Source organism: Penaeus chinensis, chromosome 3 (genome assembly GCF_019202785.1).
Source record: "Penaeus chinensis breed Huanghai No. 1 chromosome 3, ASM1920278v2, whole genome shotgun sequence".
NCBI classification, from domain to species: Eukaryota; Metazoa; Arthropoda; class Malacostraca; order Decapoda; family Penaeidae; genus Penaeus; species Penaeus chinensis.
Genome location: NC_061821.1, coordinates 17,988,671 through 18,003,670, shown reverse-complemented (window position 1 = coordinate 18,003,670; position 15,000 = coordinate 17,988,671). Strand labels below are relative to the sequence as shown.

The 15,000-nt window shown below is 48.2% G+C and overlaps 1 protein-coding gene across 1 annotated transcript in view; it reads left to right on the top strand.

Moving 5' to 3' along the window:
- The window catches only part of LOC125040661, a 12,518-nt gene extending 6,030 nt beyond the window's left edge, over positions 1-6,488 (top strand). Inside the window, exons 3-7 of the mRNA XM_047635333.1 lie at positions 876-942; positions 1,187-1,395; positions 4,567-4,600; positions 4,729-4,831; positions 5,915-6,488. Of these exons, the coding sequence (XP_047491289.1) occupies positions 876-942; positions 1,187-1,395; positions 4,567-4,600; positions 4,729-4,831; positions 5,915-6,488 (987 nt within the window). The remainder of the gene's footprint in view (positions 1-875; positions 943-1,186; positions 1,396-4,566; positions 4,601-4,728; positions 4,832-5,914) is intronic.
- Positions 6,489-15,000: the final 8,512 nt, after the last annotated feature.

The window sequence follows — 15,000 nt, the reverse complement described above, 5'->3', positions numbered from 1 at the left end:
TTGACAAACTGGCTGGCTGACGAATTAACTGACTGACTGACTCTTTTCCAGTGTTATGTGTCTCGTCTATCTTGTCATTTAAGACGAACAAGAAATATATATATATATATATATATATATATATATATATATTATGTAAATACACCCCCCCCACACACACAGACACACACAGACACACACAGACACACACAGACACACACAGACACACACAGACACACACAGACACACACAGACACACACAGACACACACACAGACACAGACACAGACACACACACAGACACAGACACAGACACAGACACAGACACAGACACAGACACAGACACAGACACAGACACAGACACAGACACAGACACGTGTGTGTGTCTGTGTGTCTGTGTGTCTGTGTGTCTGTGTGTATTTACACACACACACACACACACACACACACACATATATATATATATATATATATATATAATTTCTTGTTCGTCTTAAATGACAGGATAGACGAGACACACAACACTGGAAAAGAGAAAAGACAAACAAGTTAATCAAGTCAAGCCCAGTCAGTCAGTCAGTTAATTCGTCAGCCAGCCAGTTTGTCAATCTGTCAGTCGGTCAGTTCGTTAATGCATCAGTCAGTTAGTCAGTTCATTAATCCGTTAGTCAGTCAGTCCGTTAATCAGTCAGATCGTCAGTCAGTCAGTTAGTTCGTCTGTCAGTTCGTCAATCTGTCAGTCAGCCAGGTCATCAATCCATGTGTAGGGCAGCCTGAGGACGGCAGGTGAGGATTCTCTTTAGGAGAGGAGTCGTGGTAGAAGGTACGCCGTGCCCTGGATAACGCGACGTCGAGAACATAATAAGGGTAGCCCAGTTTGGAGAATGAAAGACGCAGGAGGTACTGGGGATTACAGATATGGAGGGCGCGGAGGTACAGGTACTCTCTTTACATGGAGAGGAGGGTATGAGAGGAAGTGTATGTATTTACCATGCATAGGTTTCCTGTATATGGAGAAGCAGAAGTGGCCAGCTAAGCGATAAAGTAGGTTTCCAAGAAAGGGAGCTTGTCAACCTCCCATTCCACCTTGAAACGGATAGCGCCAAGAAAGGAGGTCAGAGAGCAAAGACGTCACGATATTTCAGCCAAACCGACGGACGAAGGGAGACGGAAGGGAGAAGCTCAGACTCGAAGAATTCCCTGAACAGGGGAGAGCATATGGCAACACCGATCGTCTGAGAGTAAAAGCGAAAAGAAATTAGACTACACACACAGACAAATCAGCTGGAGGAAGACGAGAATCGTCGGCGGGGTGCCTCCTCTGAGGGAAAGCGAGGACGTTATCAAGGACGATGTCCAAACTCACCATGGTCGCCGGGGAGACACCACGGACGATGCAGTCCTGAGAGTGGCGAAGGTGAGCGGGAGAGAAGGTGCCAAGAAGGGAGTGAGAGACTTTGACAGCCAGGCAAGACCGGTTTATGGGTTTTAGGTAGCCCATAGGGATGAGGGAGGCTAAGGTTGATGAACTTGAACCTCTGGTATAGAATCGCTTCCGGAAATCGGGTTGCTAATTATTTCGGGCGACGATGGAAGGTAGCAGCAATTCGTTCTCGGGGGTCGCTGGTCAGGGGGACATAAGTGGAAGCGTCATCCAACCAGTTGTTGTTGGTGAGGGGTCAGGGAGGACGTCACCATTTTGCCTTCTGGCAAGGGCAACTCGGTTGTGGTCCTCGCCCCCCGAGAACGCATTACCGCAACCCTCCACCGTCACCTGAAAGAGCTAGCAGCTTGCTTTCCGGAGGCGAATCTCTACCAGCGGCTGTCTAATTTCAACCTGAACAGCGGCTTTTCTCCAGCCGACAGCCGTCTCGCTCCCCACATCCTCCGCCTTCTCCCTTATGCCGGCCACTCTTCGCATAGACCGCGTGACCCTTCAACCTGACCTGACCTCCCTTCACTTCCGTTCACCTTATAGCGCCCTCCTCTTTTCTTCTCCTTAGCAAAAAAAAAAAAAAAAAAAAAAAAAAAAACATTCATCTACCAAAATGTCCAAGTGCGTGTAATCCAACCTGTTACTCTTTATACTTTGCACTAGGGACGTGAAAACAAACAAGAAAACCCATTCCTAGAATAGAAACAATTGTTCTAGTTTAGGAATGATAAAACAATATAAGCTTTTAAATTATAACTAAATAATTTCTTAAAGGAATAAAAATATTTCTTACAAAAAAACAAGTTATGTATAATATTTATGTCATTATATACGATCTGAGTTGTCATATGCACATTATAGTAATTCTGACTAAACATCATCCTAATATTATACCATTATAAATGTTAAGAACACTTACTCTTTGAATGGGGTTTTAAATTCTTAATAATAATAAAATGGTGTTCAAGTACCAGCCACTAGCTGTGAAGAATACGTACTTTTTATCTCTAATTTCCAGTTTGATCTCAAATAGTTACTTTCTTTTGTTCTTTAAATCAGATTTATATTATTTTATGACTTTATCAATTATATAATTACAGCTGAATATTCTTTCTTCCCTTGGATATTTCACAACACTTTCCGGCTGATGAATGACACTTTTCTCTGATCTCTCTCTCTCTCTCTCTCTCTCTCAATGATTATAGCTACAGTATCAGGTTTTAGCACTGTATATAGTTTAAAATTTAAAGTCTACTCAGATAACAATGTAGTACAAATATAGAGTTCTTAATCTATACATGCATAATTTCGGAACTTAAATTAATCTTTCCAATAACAAAAATTATACATATTGTTGTTGTTTTTTTATCATTAAAATGTCAATTATACAACCTTAATATAACAATACCATGGAAATATAACAGTATACCCTTTAAATAAAGATAATATAAAAGGGGGGTAACAAAAAAGAAACTTATACTTTGTAGGGGAGACTATTATATCTTATCAAAATAATAACCTAGAAATATATAGAATTTTATGCAAAAATAATGCAATAAAGTATCACCTTTCTAGAACAACAATTAATTCCTTTTATCTTACAAACCTAAAGACTAAAACTGAGGAATACATAATCAATAACATATGCATAAAGACCAAGTGAGGTATACACAGGGTCATTCGAACTTCACATCCCTTGTGCTCGTTACAACCTGTCCTCACTTGCCCCGTGTTCACCACGTTGCCCCTTCTTACTCTCTTTTAGACTCCCTACTCTCCCCTTCCCCGCATCCGGGCTAGTACAGTGGTAACGTGTCCGAGGGGTCGGCGGTTCGCGCCCCGCCCAGGCGCGAGAAGTTGCAATTGTCGCCTAGAGGTTACTGCTGTGGCTGGGCACACGGCGGGTAAGGACTAAGCCGAGTCAGCACCAACTGACACACGTTACCGAGTCGATATTAGTCGACACAGGCCGGGCTCCCCTCATGGGCATAGCCCGGGCGAGGCTCAGCTTCGCATATCGGACATATCCTTATCCCCTTCCCCTTCAGACCTGAAGATGGAATGGTCTGAAACCCAGTATGATTGACTCCTCGGCTGTCCTTCTCCATAACACTTCTAGGACTAAATGGCAAAGCATAGTGGATGTGAAATATGTGACCAGGAAAGCCGGGAATGTGCGAACAAAAAACAGATTGTGTTTTTAATTTCTTGCTTATGTTGTTATTGTTGTTAATGTTGTGGTTGCTAATATTGTATGCTATGATCACCATTATCATTGTTAGTTTTAGTATCATCACCACTGTCATAGCAATTATAACGTTATAACATTTTATGGTATTTTACTATTTTTGTTTAATTTTCTAAAAATATATTATCATCCTTAACATGTTTTGTTTTGTTTTATACTTTCATTAGTTTTATCCCTTATTTTGTAATAATTATTGTTTTTTTATATTTCCATTATCGTCATTACCACTATCATTTTGGTATTTTGTCGTTAATAGTTGTTGGCATTTGGTATCTTAAGGATTAGTATTTCATCAATATTAGTGGTATAATTCTTGTTCCAGGTCCTTATCGTTATAATGAATTTCTTCATTATACCACAGGAGTTATGATATAAATATATCTTGATCCCCGGTGGATCAAAATGTTTACCAATTGTAATGCCCAGTAACACGAGATCTCGTCTCTCCTTTTTGCATTTAATCTTGTGCCATCACCACACTTGCTTCCAGCTCAACGGTGCTTTCGCTTGAGTCGTTTTATTTTTGCCTTACAGGTTGTTGCTATCCGGTGTAATATTAAAAGACCTTGTTTCAATTAACGTCAGCACTCATCATCCAAAAAGAAAAGAAAAAAATAAGACACATTTTGCTCAACCGATCTTCATCTAGGTTCCTATTGTTTTTCCCTTCCTGCGCGGACGATTTTTGGCTTTATATCGAATCACCTTATATTTCCTGTGCCTTCTTCCCCAATGTTCCACCTTTTATCTGTGTAAAAAATCTCAAACCAGACATTCGCATCGTATGTCTACCAATATTTGTCCAATTTACCAAGTTCCTGTATAGCCTTTGCAGTGATTCGATTTTTGGATTTGGATTCAACTAGCATTTAGGTGAAAAGTTCGTGCACAATATACAAACATAGATCCAGTCTGGGGCTCGTCCTCGGCCGCGTTTCCGTGAGCAGCAAACGCCACGAAAAGTAGGTCACCGTCATCCCGACCTACTCTGAGTGGCATGCTGACAATCGTCCAAGCGAACGTAAGATCGTTTTATAACGTAAGACACCTTTTTTACGACTTCCTAGATCGGGAAAGTCCTGACGTTGTTCTTTTAAACTCTACCTCTATCACTAACTCCTATGCTATCAAACACTTCGGCTACACGTCAAGACAATCACGAAACGGCTGGTGTGTAGGGTCCTGCATTCTCGTAAAATCCACCTTTCATTTCGAATTCATCTCGCCTCCATTCATTCATCCAGACTTCATGGCTATCAAGCTATTCACCCAGCAGGGCCCCATAATGATTGCCACTGCCTATATCAGACCTCAAACAAACTTGCCCATTCACGATTTCAATAAAATATTTAATTATGATAATCTCCCAGTCTTCTTTGCCGGGGATGTTAACGCAGCACACACATCACTTAACCACACATACAGCAACGCACAAGGCAGACAGCTCTTGTCTATTTTCGAAACAAAAAGACTGCACTACATCGGACCCGACTTCTACACTTCATTCACATCGAGAGGGAAGGGCAGCCCTGATCTCGTTTTCGGGAACAGAGCGGCTCTCCCCTACCACACACACACACAACCCGGCCCGAACTTCGGTTCTGACCACATACCCATCATCATAAAACTTTCTACCACACCTATACAAAACAAAGAAACAACATTCTTCAGGTATAAAAAAGCAGACTGGGACGACTTTAAATCTTATCTTGCCAGTCAAAATTTTAACTTTAACCTTGAAAGAGAAAATATTCTCGAAATAGATAGGCATTGGCATCATCTCTTCGCATGGATATCAGCAGCAATGCGCCGCGCTATTCCGCGAGAGCGCTATAAAATCAGAACTTCATTCTATTCAAGCGAGAGAACCAAGCGTCTCCTGACCTGCTACAGGAACCGTTTTCTTCAAAATTTAAATCACTTGCATCGAGTTCGGTGGGACCTCACTATCCTCAAAAACCATGTCATAAATAGTTTTGATAATGACCACAAAACTCATTGGCATAATTTAATTATACAAACAGAATCTATGAGAGTTCGCACTCCACGGGAATTTTGGCAATCAATTAAGCGATTAAAAGGTAGCAATTTCCCCCCCTTCACTCACCTCCTCAAGGACAACAACCAAATTTCAGATCCCGTGGAGGTTATCAAAATTTTTCATGATCACTGGCAAACTGTTTTCTATCCACATGAACCCCACCCTCTCTTTAATGAACATTTTCAATCCAACACCTGGAGCCAAGACCACAGGATAGAAACAGAACCAGAGCAGATTATCCACCTGGATAATCTGGACGACACATGCGAACTCCGTGCACCCATCTTGCTGGAGGAGGTAAAACAAATAATAATGAGGTTTCCTCGAAAGGCTCCGGGCTCCTCTCAGATCGGACGTGACGTACTCATACAGCTTCCTGACAACATTTTACGAGCTATGACGTACCTTTATAACACTTCCTTGGCCTCTGGCTACTATCCCTCACCTTTCAAAACTGCTTTAGTGGCCCTCATCCCTAAGCCAAACAAAGACCTAACCGACCCCAAGAATTACCGCCCAATTAGTTTACTAGAGACATTAGGCAAAATTTTTGAAAAAATAATTAACTCCCGACTAAGGCGGTATCTCGACGATCATGACTTACTCTCCTCAAAACAATTCGGCTTCCGCTCTCACCGATCGACTAATGACGCACTGACTATACTGACTAATTACTGTCTTAACAACAAAGACAGAAGACTAAAGACGGTTCTCGTAACCAAGGACGTGGAGCGAGCCTTCGACACGGTCTGGCATGCTGGCTTGAAGTACAAACTGTGTCCATAAATTTAATTTCCCTTCGTGCACCAAGAAGCTGCTATGCAGCTTCTTGGATGACCGTAAACTAAAACTCAAATTTAAAGGTAAAATTTCCAACACCATCCAAATGCACGCAGGTGTACCTCAAGGCAGCATAATCAGCCCAACACTATACATATTATACACAAACGACCTCCCTGACCCCACATTTCCCGATTCATTGACGCTCCTTTACGCCGACGACTGTACTCACTTAGCCAGACATAATTCGCTCGCTGGTGTTGTCCGACGAATTAACGACGAGCTTGACACCGTCTCGAGATGGGAGCACAAATGGCTTATCAAAACTAATGCGACAAAAACAAAAGTTCTCTTTATTGACCCTAAACACAATCCTCCTTACGATCCAATACACCTAAACTCTTTCGACAGACTACAAGCACCTCTTCAAATAACACGCTCTTGCATCGTGCTCGGTGTAACGTTCGATTACATGCTAAGATTGCATTATCATATTTGGAAAAAAGCCGCATTGGCTAAAAAGGGCTTACAGTCGCTTTGTCGATTTAGATGTGCGGCCCCGCGCACAAAGCTGCACCTGTTCAAAGCCATCATACACCCTCTTCTCACATACTCTCCACTTACACTTACACTAGCAGCATACACAAACAGAAGAAAGCTACAGATCATCCAGAATAAAGCTCTCCGATGGGTCTACAGTGTGGGCTGGGACGAGTTTGTGTCGTCATCACAACTCCACGAGAGAGCTTCTGTGCTCCCTCTGAACCTTGTGTGGCGCGCGAGGGTTTGTAAACAACTCGACAAACTTCGTCTTTGGCTGCCCGACTGGATAGACAGGAATAATGTCTATCTCCGGGGAAGGAGGAGCGGCCTTGGCCGGGATTCCTTTGCGCTGGACTGGGACGAAGAACAGGAGCCAGTTTTTTGAGCTTGGCAGCAACATCTTATCCTATGTGAACCTTCTCATACTTCCTTCCTGCCTTTCACCCTTCCTCCCTCTCTTGTTTTGTTCGTTTTTAATATTTTTAACTTTATAATGTTAAGTAAAGTCGCGTGAGCTTCGGCGGTTTTTACTATAAACTCGGCGCCCTCGCTCGCCCCGGGCACGGCAAAGGTCGCGGGCTCGCGCCACGCAGCCGGCCGGGGGCCGCCGGGGTAACCATTCCCCGTGCCGCCCCGCTTCTCGGTCGGTTTGTGGCCCTGCCCTTCACACAGGCGACCGCTCCCGTCTAGACGTCCGGAATGGTTTTCGAGTACCGCCCCCCCCCTCACTGAGGTGAAACAACCTTTGGATGGTTGCTTCAGAGGGATGAAAGGAACCAGCTGACAAAAAGGACAAAACCCCCCTTCCCTCACTGAGGTGAAACAGCCTTTGGATGGCTGCTTCAGAGGGAAGGGGGAAACACTTTGAAAAGACACAGGTCCTTTCCTTCCTCACTGAGGTGAAACAACCTTTGGGTGGTTGCTTCAGAGGAATGTAAGGAACTGCCTGGCAAGAACGCAAAACCTCCCTTCCCTCACTGAGGTGAAACAGCCTTTGGGTGGCTGTTTTAGAGGGAAGGGTGAACTACTTCGAAAAGACACAGGTCCTTTCCTTCCTCACTGAGGTGAAACAACCTTTGGGTGGTTGCTTCAGGGGAACGAAAGGAAGTGCCTGACAAGAACGCAAAACCTCCCTTCCCTCACTGAGGTGAAACAGCCTTTGGGTGGCTGTTTTAGAGGGAAGGGGGAACTACTTTGAAAAGACACAGGTCCTTTCCTTCCTCACTGAGGTGAAACAACCTTTGGGTGGTTGCTTCAGAGGGATGAAAGGAACTGCCTGGTAAAAGTGCAAGACTCCTCTTCCCTCACTGCGGTGAAGCAACCTTTGGGTGGCTGCCTCAGAGGGCTGAGCAAAAGGGCTCCAAACAATGATGTCTCGTAGGTGGAAGGGCATCCCCTCTGGTCTCTCCCCAGGGGTTTACACCTACCCACGCGTTTGCCGTGCGTGGCAGCCTTGTGCGCTGTGGAGACGGGAGTCCTGGAGGTTGAGCGATGCCGTGAACGAGTACGCCCTGCGGCTAGCAACACGCCTCTTTGGTCCTCTATTCCAGCAAGACAGGCGGCCTGATCCCGGCCCGGTCACGGTCAATCGGCTGGTCTCCCCCGGGAGGCTAGGGTCAAGCAGTCATGCCGCCATTGGCACTCACAATGGTCCGTGAGTGCCGTCACAATGGCTATTGGCTGCGTATATCCTCTCATCACTCCTGTTGCTGTTAGACACTGGTTCTGACACTCAGCTTCCCCTTGTTGGACTCCGTGGTGGGTGGGGGCGTGAGAGGATGAAGCACTTACCAATTCATGGAAAAAACAATCAAACACCCCCCACAGACTGAACTTACAGTTGACGAACCGCGCAAGGCCCAGACCACGGTAGTCACCATGAAGGCATATGCGCCTTCCGGTGGCAAAAGAAAGCCCCAAGCACAGGATGACACTGTCACCCCTGCTGCTAAGGTGGACAAGACCGAAGCCAATGGGTCTGTCCACCGAATAGTCAAAGATCTTGACTCGCGAGCTGGCCTCTCCAGGCCAGCAGCTAAGCCAGGGAGGCCCCTGAGTTCACAGACGGCCTCCCCGACTGAGAGGGGAGAGCAGGCTGAACCAGCCGCATCAGCTCCTGCCTCCTCAAACAAGCCCGAAAGCCGAAAGGGCGGGCCGAAGCGTCCGAGGCCGGATACCGACTCTGATGAAGAGTCGGGACCCCCTAAACGCTTCACCCAGTTCAAAGTGCCAGCTAAACCCGAAGGCTTCGACAATGCCTACCAATTGGTCAGGGCATTGGAGTTGCAACGGAAAATCCGGTTGTCGATCCGGGTCGCCCGAGATCAGGGCATGATCATAATGCCCAAAGATCAAGCTACCTTAAATTTCCTCCGGGAAACGAAGGAGCTAACTGATGGGAGAAAAGTGAGTCTTTCCCCACTAAGTCCCGAGGAAAAGAGAACCAAGATGGTGCTACTTGGCTTCTCAGTCTCGTACGATGTGGAGCTGATCGCTTCACACCCACAGGTCGTGCAGGCTTCCCGAATGTCGAAGGGGAAGACCCCAACCAGGCAAGTCCTGGTGACCATGAAAGGTGCCCCAACCACTACCCTTGATCTGGGTAACTGGGGCACCTACAACCTTCGAACGTATGTGCCAGAACCACTTCGGTGTTTCAAGTGCCAGAAATACGGTCACCACAAGGCTAACTGTACAGCCAAGCCTAAATGTGGTGTCTGTAGCAAGGCACACAACACAGAGGTATGCCTCAAGGCATACAAAGAGGAAAAGAGGGACACAACAGCCAAATGTCCCAACTGTGCCAAGAAGCATCATGCCTGGAGCCTGACTTGCTCTGTCAGGAAAAAGGCGGCCCTCAGGCGACAAGAGGTTGCTCAAAACCGATCAGACTTTGTTCCTGCCCCACCGGGCACCCATGTCTGGGGAAGGAACAAAAGCGAAAAGGCCCCCCGACCTCCTAAGAGGAAGGAAGCCGCCCCCCAGCCGACACCGGATGTCTCCAACAAAAAGGAGTTTCCGACAATGCCAAAGGTGCAGAAAAAGAAACTAAAGAAAAAAGTTTCTAAGAGCACCACAAAAACCTCCCCAACAGATGATCATCTCCTCTTTGACGAGGACGATATGACTCTCCTGTTAACTGCTGTTGTCACAGCAGTAGCAACAGCCCTGGGGAGGTCGAGTGAGGAGGCCGAGAAGGCAGTTTCGGTCGCCATGACGGCAATGACCCAGACTGTCGCAGCCCTGAAGGGAAAGAAAGCTGGCTAGAGAAAAACCAGCCTCACCCTCACCCCAGGACGAGACTCCCCTCCCCACTCCAAACCAGGCCATGCCTTCACAGGCAGAGCCAAAACAGGCTGAATCTGTGCAGCCAGAGCCAGATCACGCTGACCTTGCCCAGGCAAGGCCAGCAAGGCCAGCCAAGAAAAAGCCTGAGAGAAAAGCCGAACCAACCAAAGTCAGAGCTACCAAAGGCTCTCCACCCCCCAGTGGACCCAAGGATAGCCTGACAACAGACGAGGAGCCCTCAACCAGCGAGGACCTCGCAATGGAGTTGTCAGACTCCGACGATGTCTCTGATGTAACTATCACTGAGTAACATCATGACACACCATCTAAGCATCCTACAGTGGAACATCAATAGCTTCTCTGCAAAGAACGCTTTTCTCCAAGCAGTAGTGCGATCAAGGAACATTGACATTGTCATGCTCCAGGAGACATTAACAGTGGACACTGTTCGCTTCTCAGGGTACCATGCCTTCACACTGCCACGAACACCTGGCAAGAGAGGCTTGATCACCCTTGTGAGAGCAACAATCCCCTGCTCCGCAATAGCCGATGCATCGCACTGTGGAGACGATGTTGAATCCCTTGCCGTCGAGGTTCACCTGGCCGGGGGGCCCCTCAAACTGTACAATGTGTACAGCCGGCCACGCTGTAGAAGCTTAGACATCAGCCAGGTCTGTGCTGCACACGACCGAGTGATCATAGGGGGAGACTTCAATGCACACCACCCCATCCTGGCTCCCTGCCGGGCACCGGATGCGGCCGGCTATCACATAGCCGACATGCTAGAGACATTCCCTGAGATCGATCTCCTCAACACCCAAGAGCCAACGCATGTCAGAGGAGGGGTCCTAGACCTCACCCTGGCCACTGCGACTCTGGTGGGGAGGATTGGCTGGTGTGTCGATGAGACCGTCACAAGTGACCATTACGGCACTATAACTACCCTCATGGATGCTGGCCCAGCCGAAATCCTAAGACCAAATCCAAGATGGAAAACAGAAAAGGCCAACTGGCAGGCGTTTCAAAACGCCTTGGCCCTCTGTCTGAGATGCAACAATCCCCCACAAAGCGAAAATGTGGAAGTGCTCGAAGCCAGCCTGCTAAACGCCATTAATGAAGCAGCCTCACAGACCATACCCAAAACTCGGCCTGGGTCCAGAAGTCACAAAGACGCCTGCTACTTCAATGACGAGATCAGGGAGGTCAACCACAGGGTGAACATGTGCCGAAAACTATTCCGAAGGCAAAGAACCCCTGACAACCTATCCCTCCTAAGGGAAGCTGTCACGGATGCCAAGGAAACTGCCAACAGAGTCAGGCAGGAAAAGTGGCTGGAATGGTGTGAGTCCTTCGACCACCAAACCACCCTTTCAGAGCTGTGGCAACGGGTCAAGCGAGCTACCAGCCGCTCAGCCCCGAGGTGCACCCATCACGACCCCCAAGCAGAGGCTAACAGACTGGCGCACGAGTTCTCTGCGAGAACGAGCAGCAACAGTCTGCCAGCCGAGCTGAGGGCAAGACAAGAGCGTCTACAGCCAGACAGACACGCTCAGATCAGAGAAAGGGCAGCCGAACCCGATAACTCAGACGTTATCTTTTCTCTGAGAGAACTAAGGAAAGCCTATAAAACCAGTTCCAACACAGCCCCGGGCTCTGATGGGATCTCGTACCCCATTATCTCCCACCTAGGACTAGCAGGTGAGCGTGCACTCTTGCAACTCATCAACAAGTCCTGGGAAACTTCCACTCTACCCCAGAGTTGGAAGAGGGCTACCATAGTTCCCGTCCCAAAACCAAAGGAGCCGGGGAAGTACCGCCCCATCTCTCTGCTCAGCTGCCTGGCCAAGACGGCTGAGAGGATGGTACTAAACCGGCTTCAATGGAAAACGGGACCCCCGCACGAACACCTTCACGGGTTCACAAGGGGCATGGGCACAGCACTCAGCTTAGCCACGCTCTTAAGCACAATCAGCAAGGGCCCAGCTGTGGTGGTATTCCTTGACCTGGAGAAGGCTTTTGAACTGGCAAGTCCGCTTGCCATTCAGGAAAGCCTGATCCAGAAGGGAATCAGAGGAAAGCTCTTGGCTTGGATAGGTGACTACTTCAGGAACAGGACTGCCAATGTCAAATTCCAGGGTCACCTATCGCAGCACATGCCGCTCGAAAATGGAACGCCACAGGGTGGGGTTCTCAGTCCAGCCCTATTCAACACTTTAATGTCCTGCATCCTCAACATAAACCTCCCAGTGGGGTGCCAGATCATCTCGTATGCAGACGATCTCGCTATCACCTCCACTGGACCACGCAGCCAGAATAAAGCCCAGCGTTGTCTGGACCTCGTGTCAGAGGAGTGTTGTAGGACGGGACTAAAGATCTCTGCTGCCAAATCCAAAGCCATGGCTTTGAGACAGAGAGTTCGAGGCACAAGACTGAAAATCCAGGGAGTGGAATTAGAATGGGTCAAGGACTACCTATACCTTGGGGTAAGGATAGACCGGACCCGCTCCTTCCATAAGGAGGTCCAGTACCTGGTTGACCGAACCAAAGCAAGACTGTCTGTCATGAGAGCAATGACTGGGAGACGCATAGGGGCCAGACACAAAGTACTAAGATCATTCTATGTACATGCTGTCCGGCCCATTGTGGACTATGCCTCAGTCGCTCTAATTGCTGCAAAAAGCACACAGACAAATTAGAAACAGTCCAAAATGAAGCTGCCAGGATCATTCTGGGTGCCCCGAGGTGGACGAAGGTCCTCAACCTCCTGATGGAGGCAAACCTTCTCCCCCTGGACTCACGAATCGATCTAACGGCAACACAATTTCTGTCAAAGGTCATCCAGGCTCCCAGGAACACAAGCCTAAGACAAAAATTAGTCAGATGCCTCGAAGAAGACAACGAGCTCGTTGCAAACAACTTCTGGCTGTCTCATACAGCCAGGGTGTTGATACGCCATCAGCTCAAAGAACAGCTTCTTGCTAAGGGCATGGACTCCCCCCACCCCGACTTTGCCGAAGCCCCGCCGTGGGCACTGAGCCTGATAGAGTTCAACATAATGAACCTGTCAATGAAAAAGAGCCTATACCCCATGCCTAGCCTAAAGGCAGAAGCCCACAGGGTCATTGCAGCCATCACTCCTCCGGGTAGTAGAACATACTACACGGATGGATCGGTCGATCCCTTGAGCCACACTGCAGGCGCCGGCTTTGCAGCTAGGGATGCCACGCGATCCATGAGGGTAACAGACAACGCCTCCTCGCTACAGGCAGAGGCAGTTGCAATCATGGGAGCCCTAGGCCACGCGTCCCTAAGGGAAGGACACGTGGTCATACACACAGACTCCAGGGCAGCCATTGACTGTCTTCAGCACAGCTCACCCACAGACAACATCTACCTACTGACCACGATTCTCACAATGGCACAGAGAATTCTTGCTCAGGGTAGAAGAATTATCATGAATTGGGTCCCAAGCCACATCGGCATCAGAGGGAACGAGCTTGCTGACAGACTAGCCGCCGCTGGCAGGGATATGCCCCCAAATCCCATGACGATAAAACCGAGCCGAAAATTACTTATGGAGAAGTGTGCCTTGGTCGGTCGTACCTTCCTATGGCAGCTCCACAGAGAGGAAACGAGAACCTCCCCCTCGGCCAGCTGGTACTCAGACGCCACAGGCTCTGAACCACTGGCACTCTCTGAAGTAAGCAACGGAGGTACCGAAGTCCGGGGCCCTAGGTTACCACTGTGCATGGCAGATTATCCCAACAATCGAACGCGATGAATGGTGCTGCAAGCACTGCGGCGAGCCGAACGCCACACTAGTCCACTACCTAGAAAATTGTAACCATACACAATTCCTGAGACATGGACCGCCCACAACAGCCGCCGTGCTGGTAAAGAGGCTATGCGAAATGCTTACACCATGGCGGCAGGAGCGCTTGCTGGCAATCCCGCCGCCACGGTAAGCACCGAGTGTCAGACAACTCAATGAGACAGCCGTAAAAAGCTGACACAGGCCGGGCCATATCTAGAAGGCCCGGGCGAAGCTAGAACTTCGCAAACCAAACCCCCCCCCCCCCCCTCGCTCGCCGCGGCCCGGCCAATCACGTCTCGGCGCGATTGTTGCCGGGTCTCGCGAGCGCGGATGCCGAGCGCCGAATTTATCGCGTAAACTTTTTTAAGCTTTTATTTTTCTTACGTTCGTGTTTGCGTTGTTTTTTAAATGTTCTTTCGTTTTATTTTAGTTTCTTATTTTAACGTTTGTGTTCTTTCGGTTTTTAAAGTTTTGGGTGGTTGTTTTACTCAAATTACGATTCTATTAACTTTGTCAAATAAACATATTCCCTAAGAGAGCCCTATCCCGTTTTTAACTCCCTACAACCTCACCCACGCCACATCTCATTATCCTCCCATAGCGCAAGTGCCCCTCATCCTAATCCTTACCTTCATCTCACTGGTTCCGGATTCCCGATACGTGACATCTGCCGCCTGCACCATGCCATGACCGTGGCTCCTTTGCCATAAGGAGTGGCAACGCGCGAGTGGGGGAGGAGATGTCATGGCCAGTGTTGACAATCCAAGCGTGGTGAGATCGCCAGAGCACGTCTCCCTGGAAGTCCTGCCGCCGACAGGGAGAAATCTCTGCTCGACGCGGGCGTGGGAGATAGCCTCTGATTAGCGATCTCAC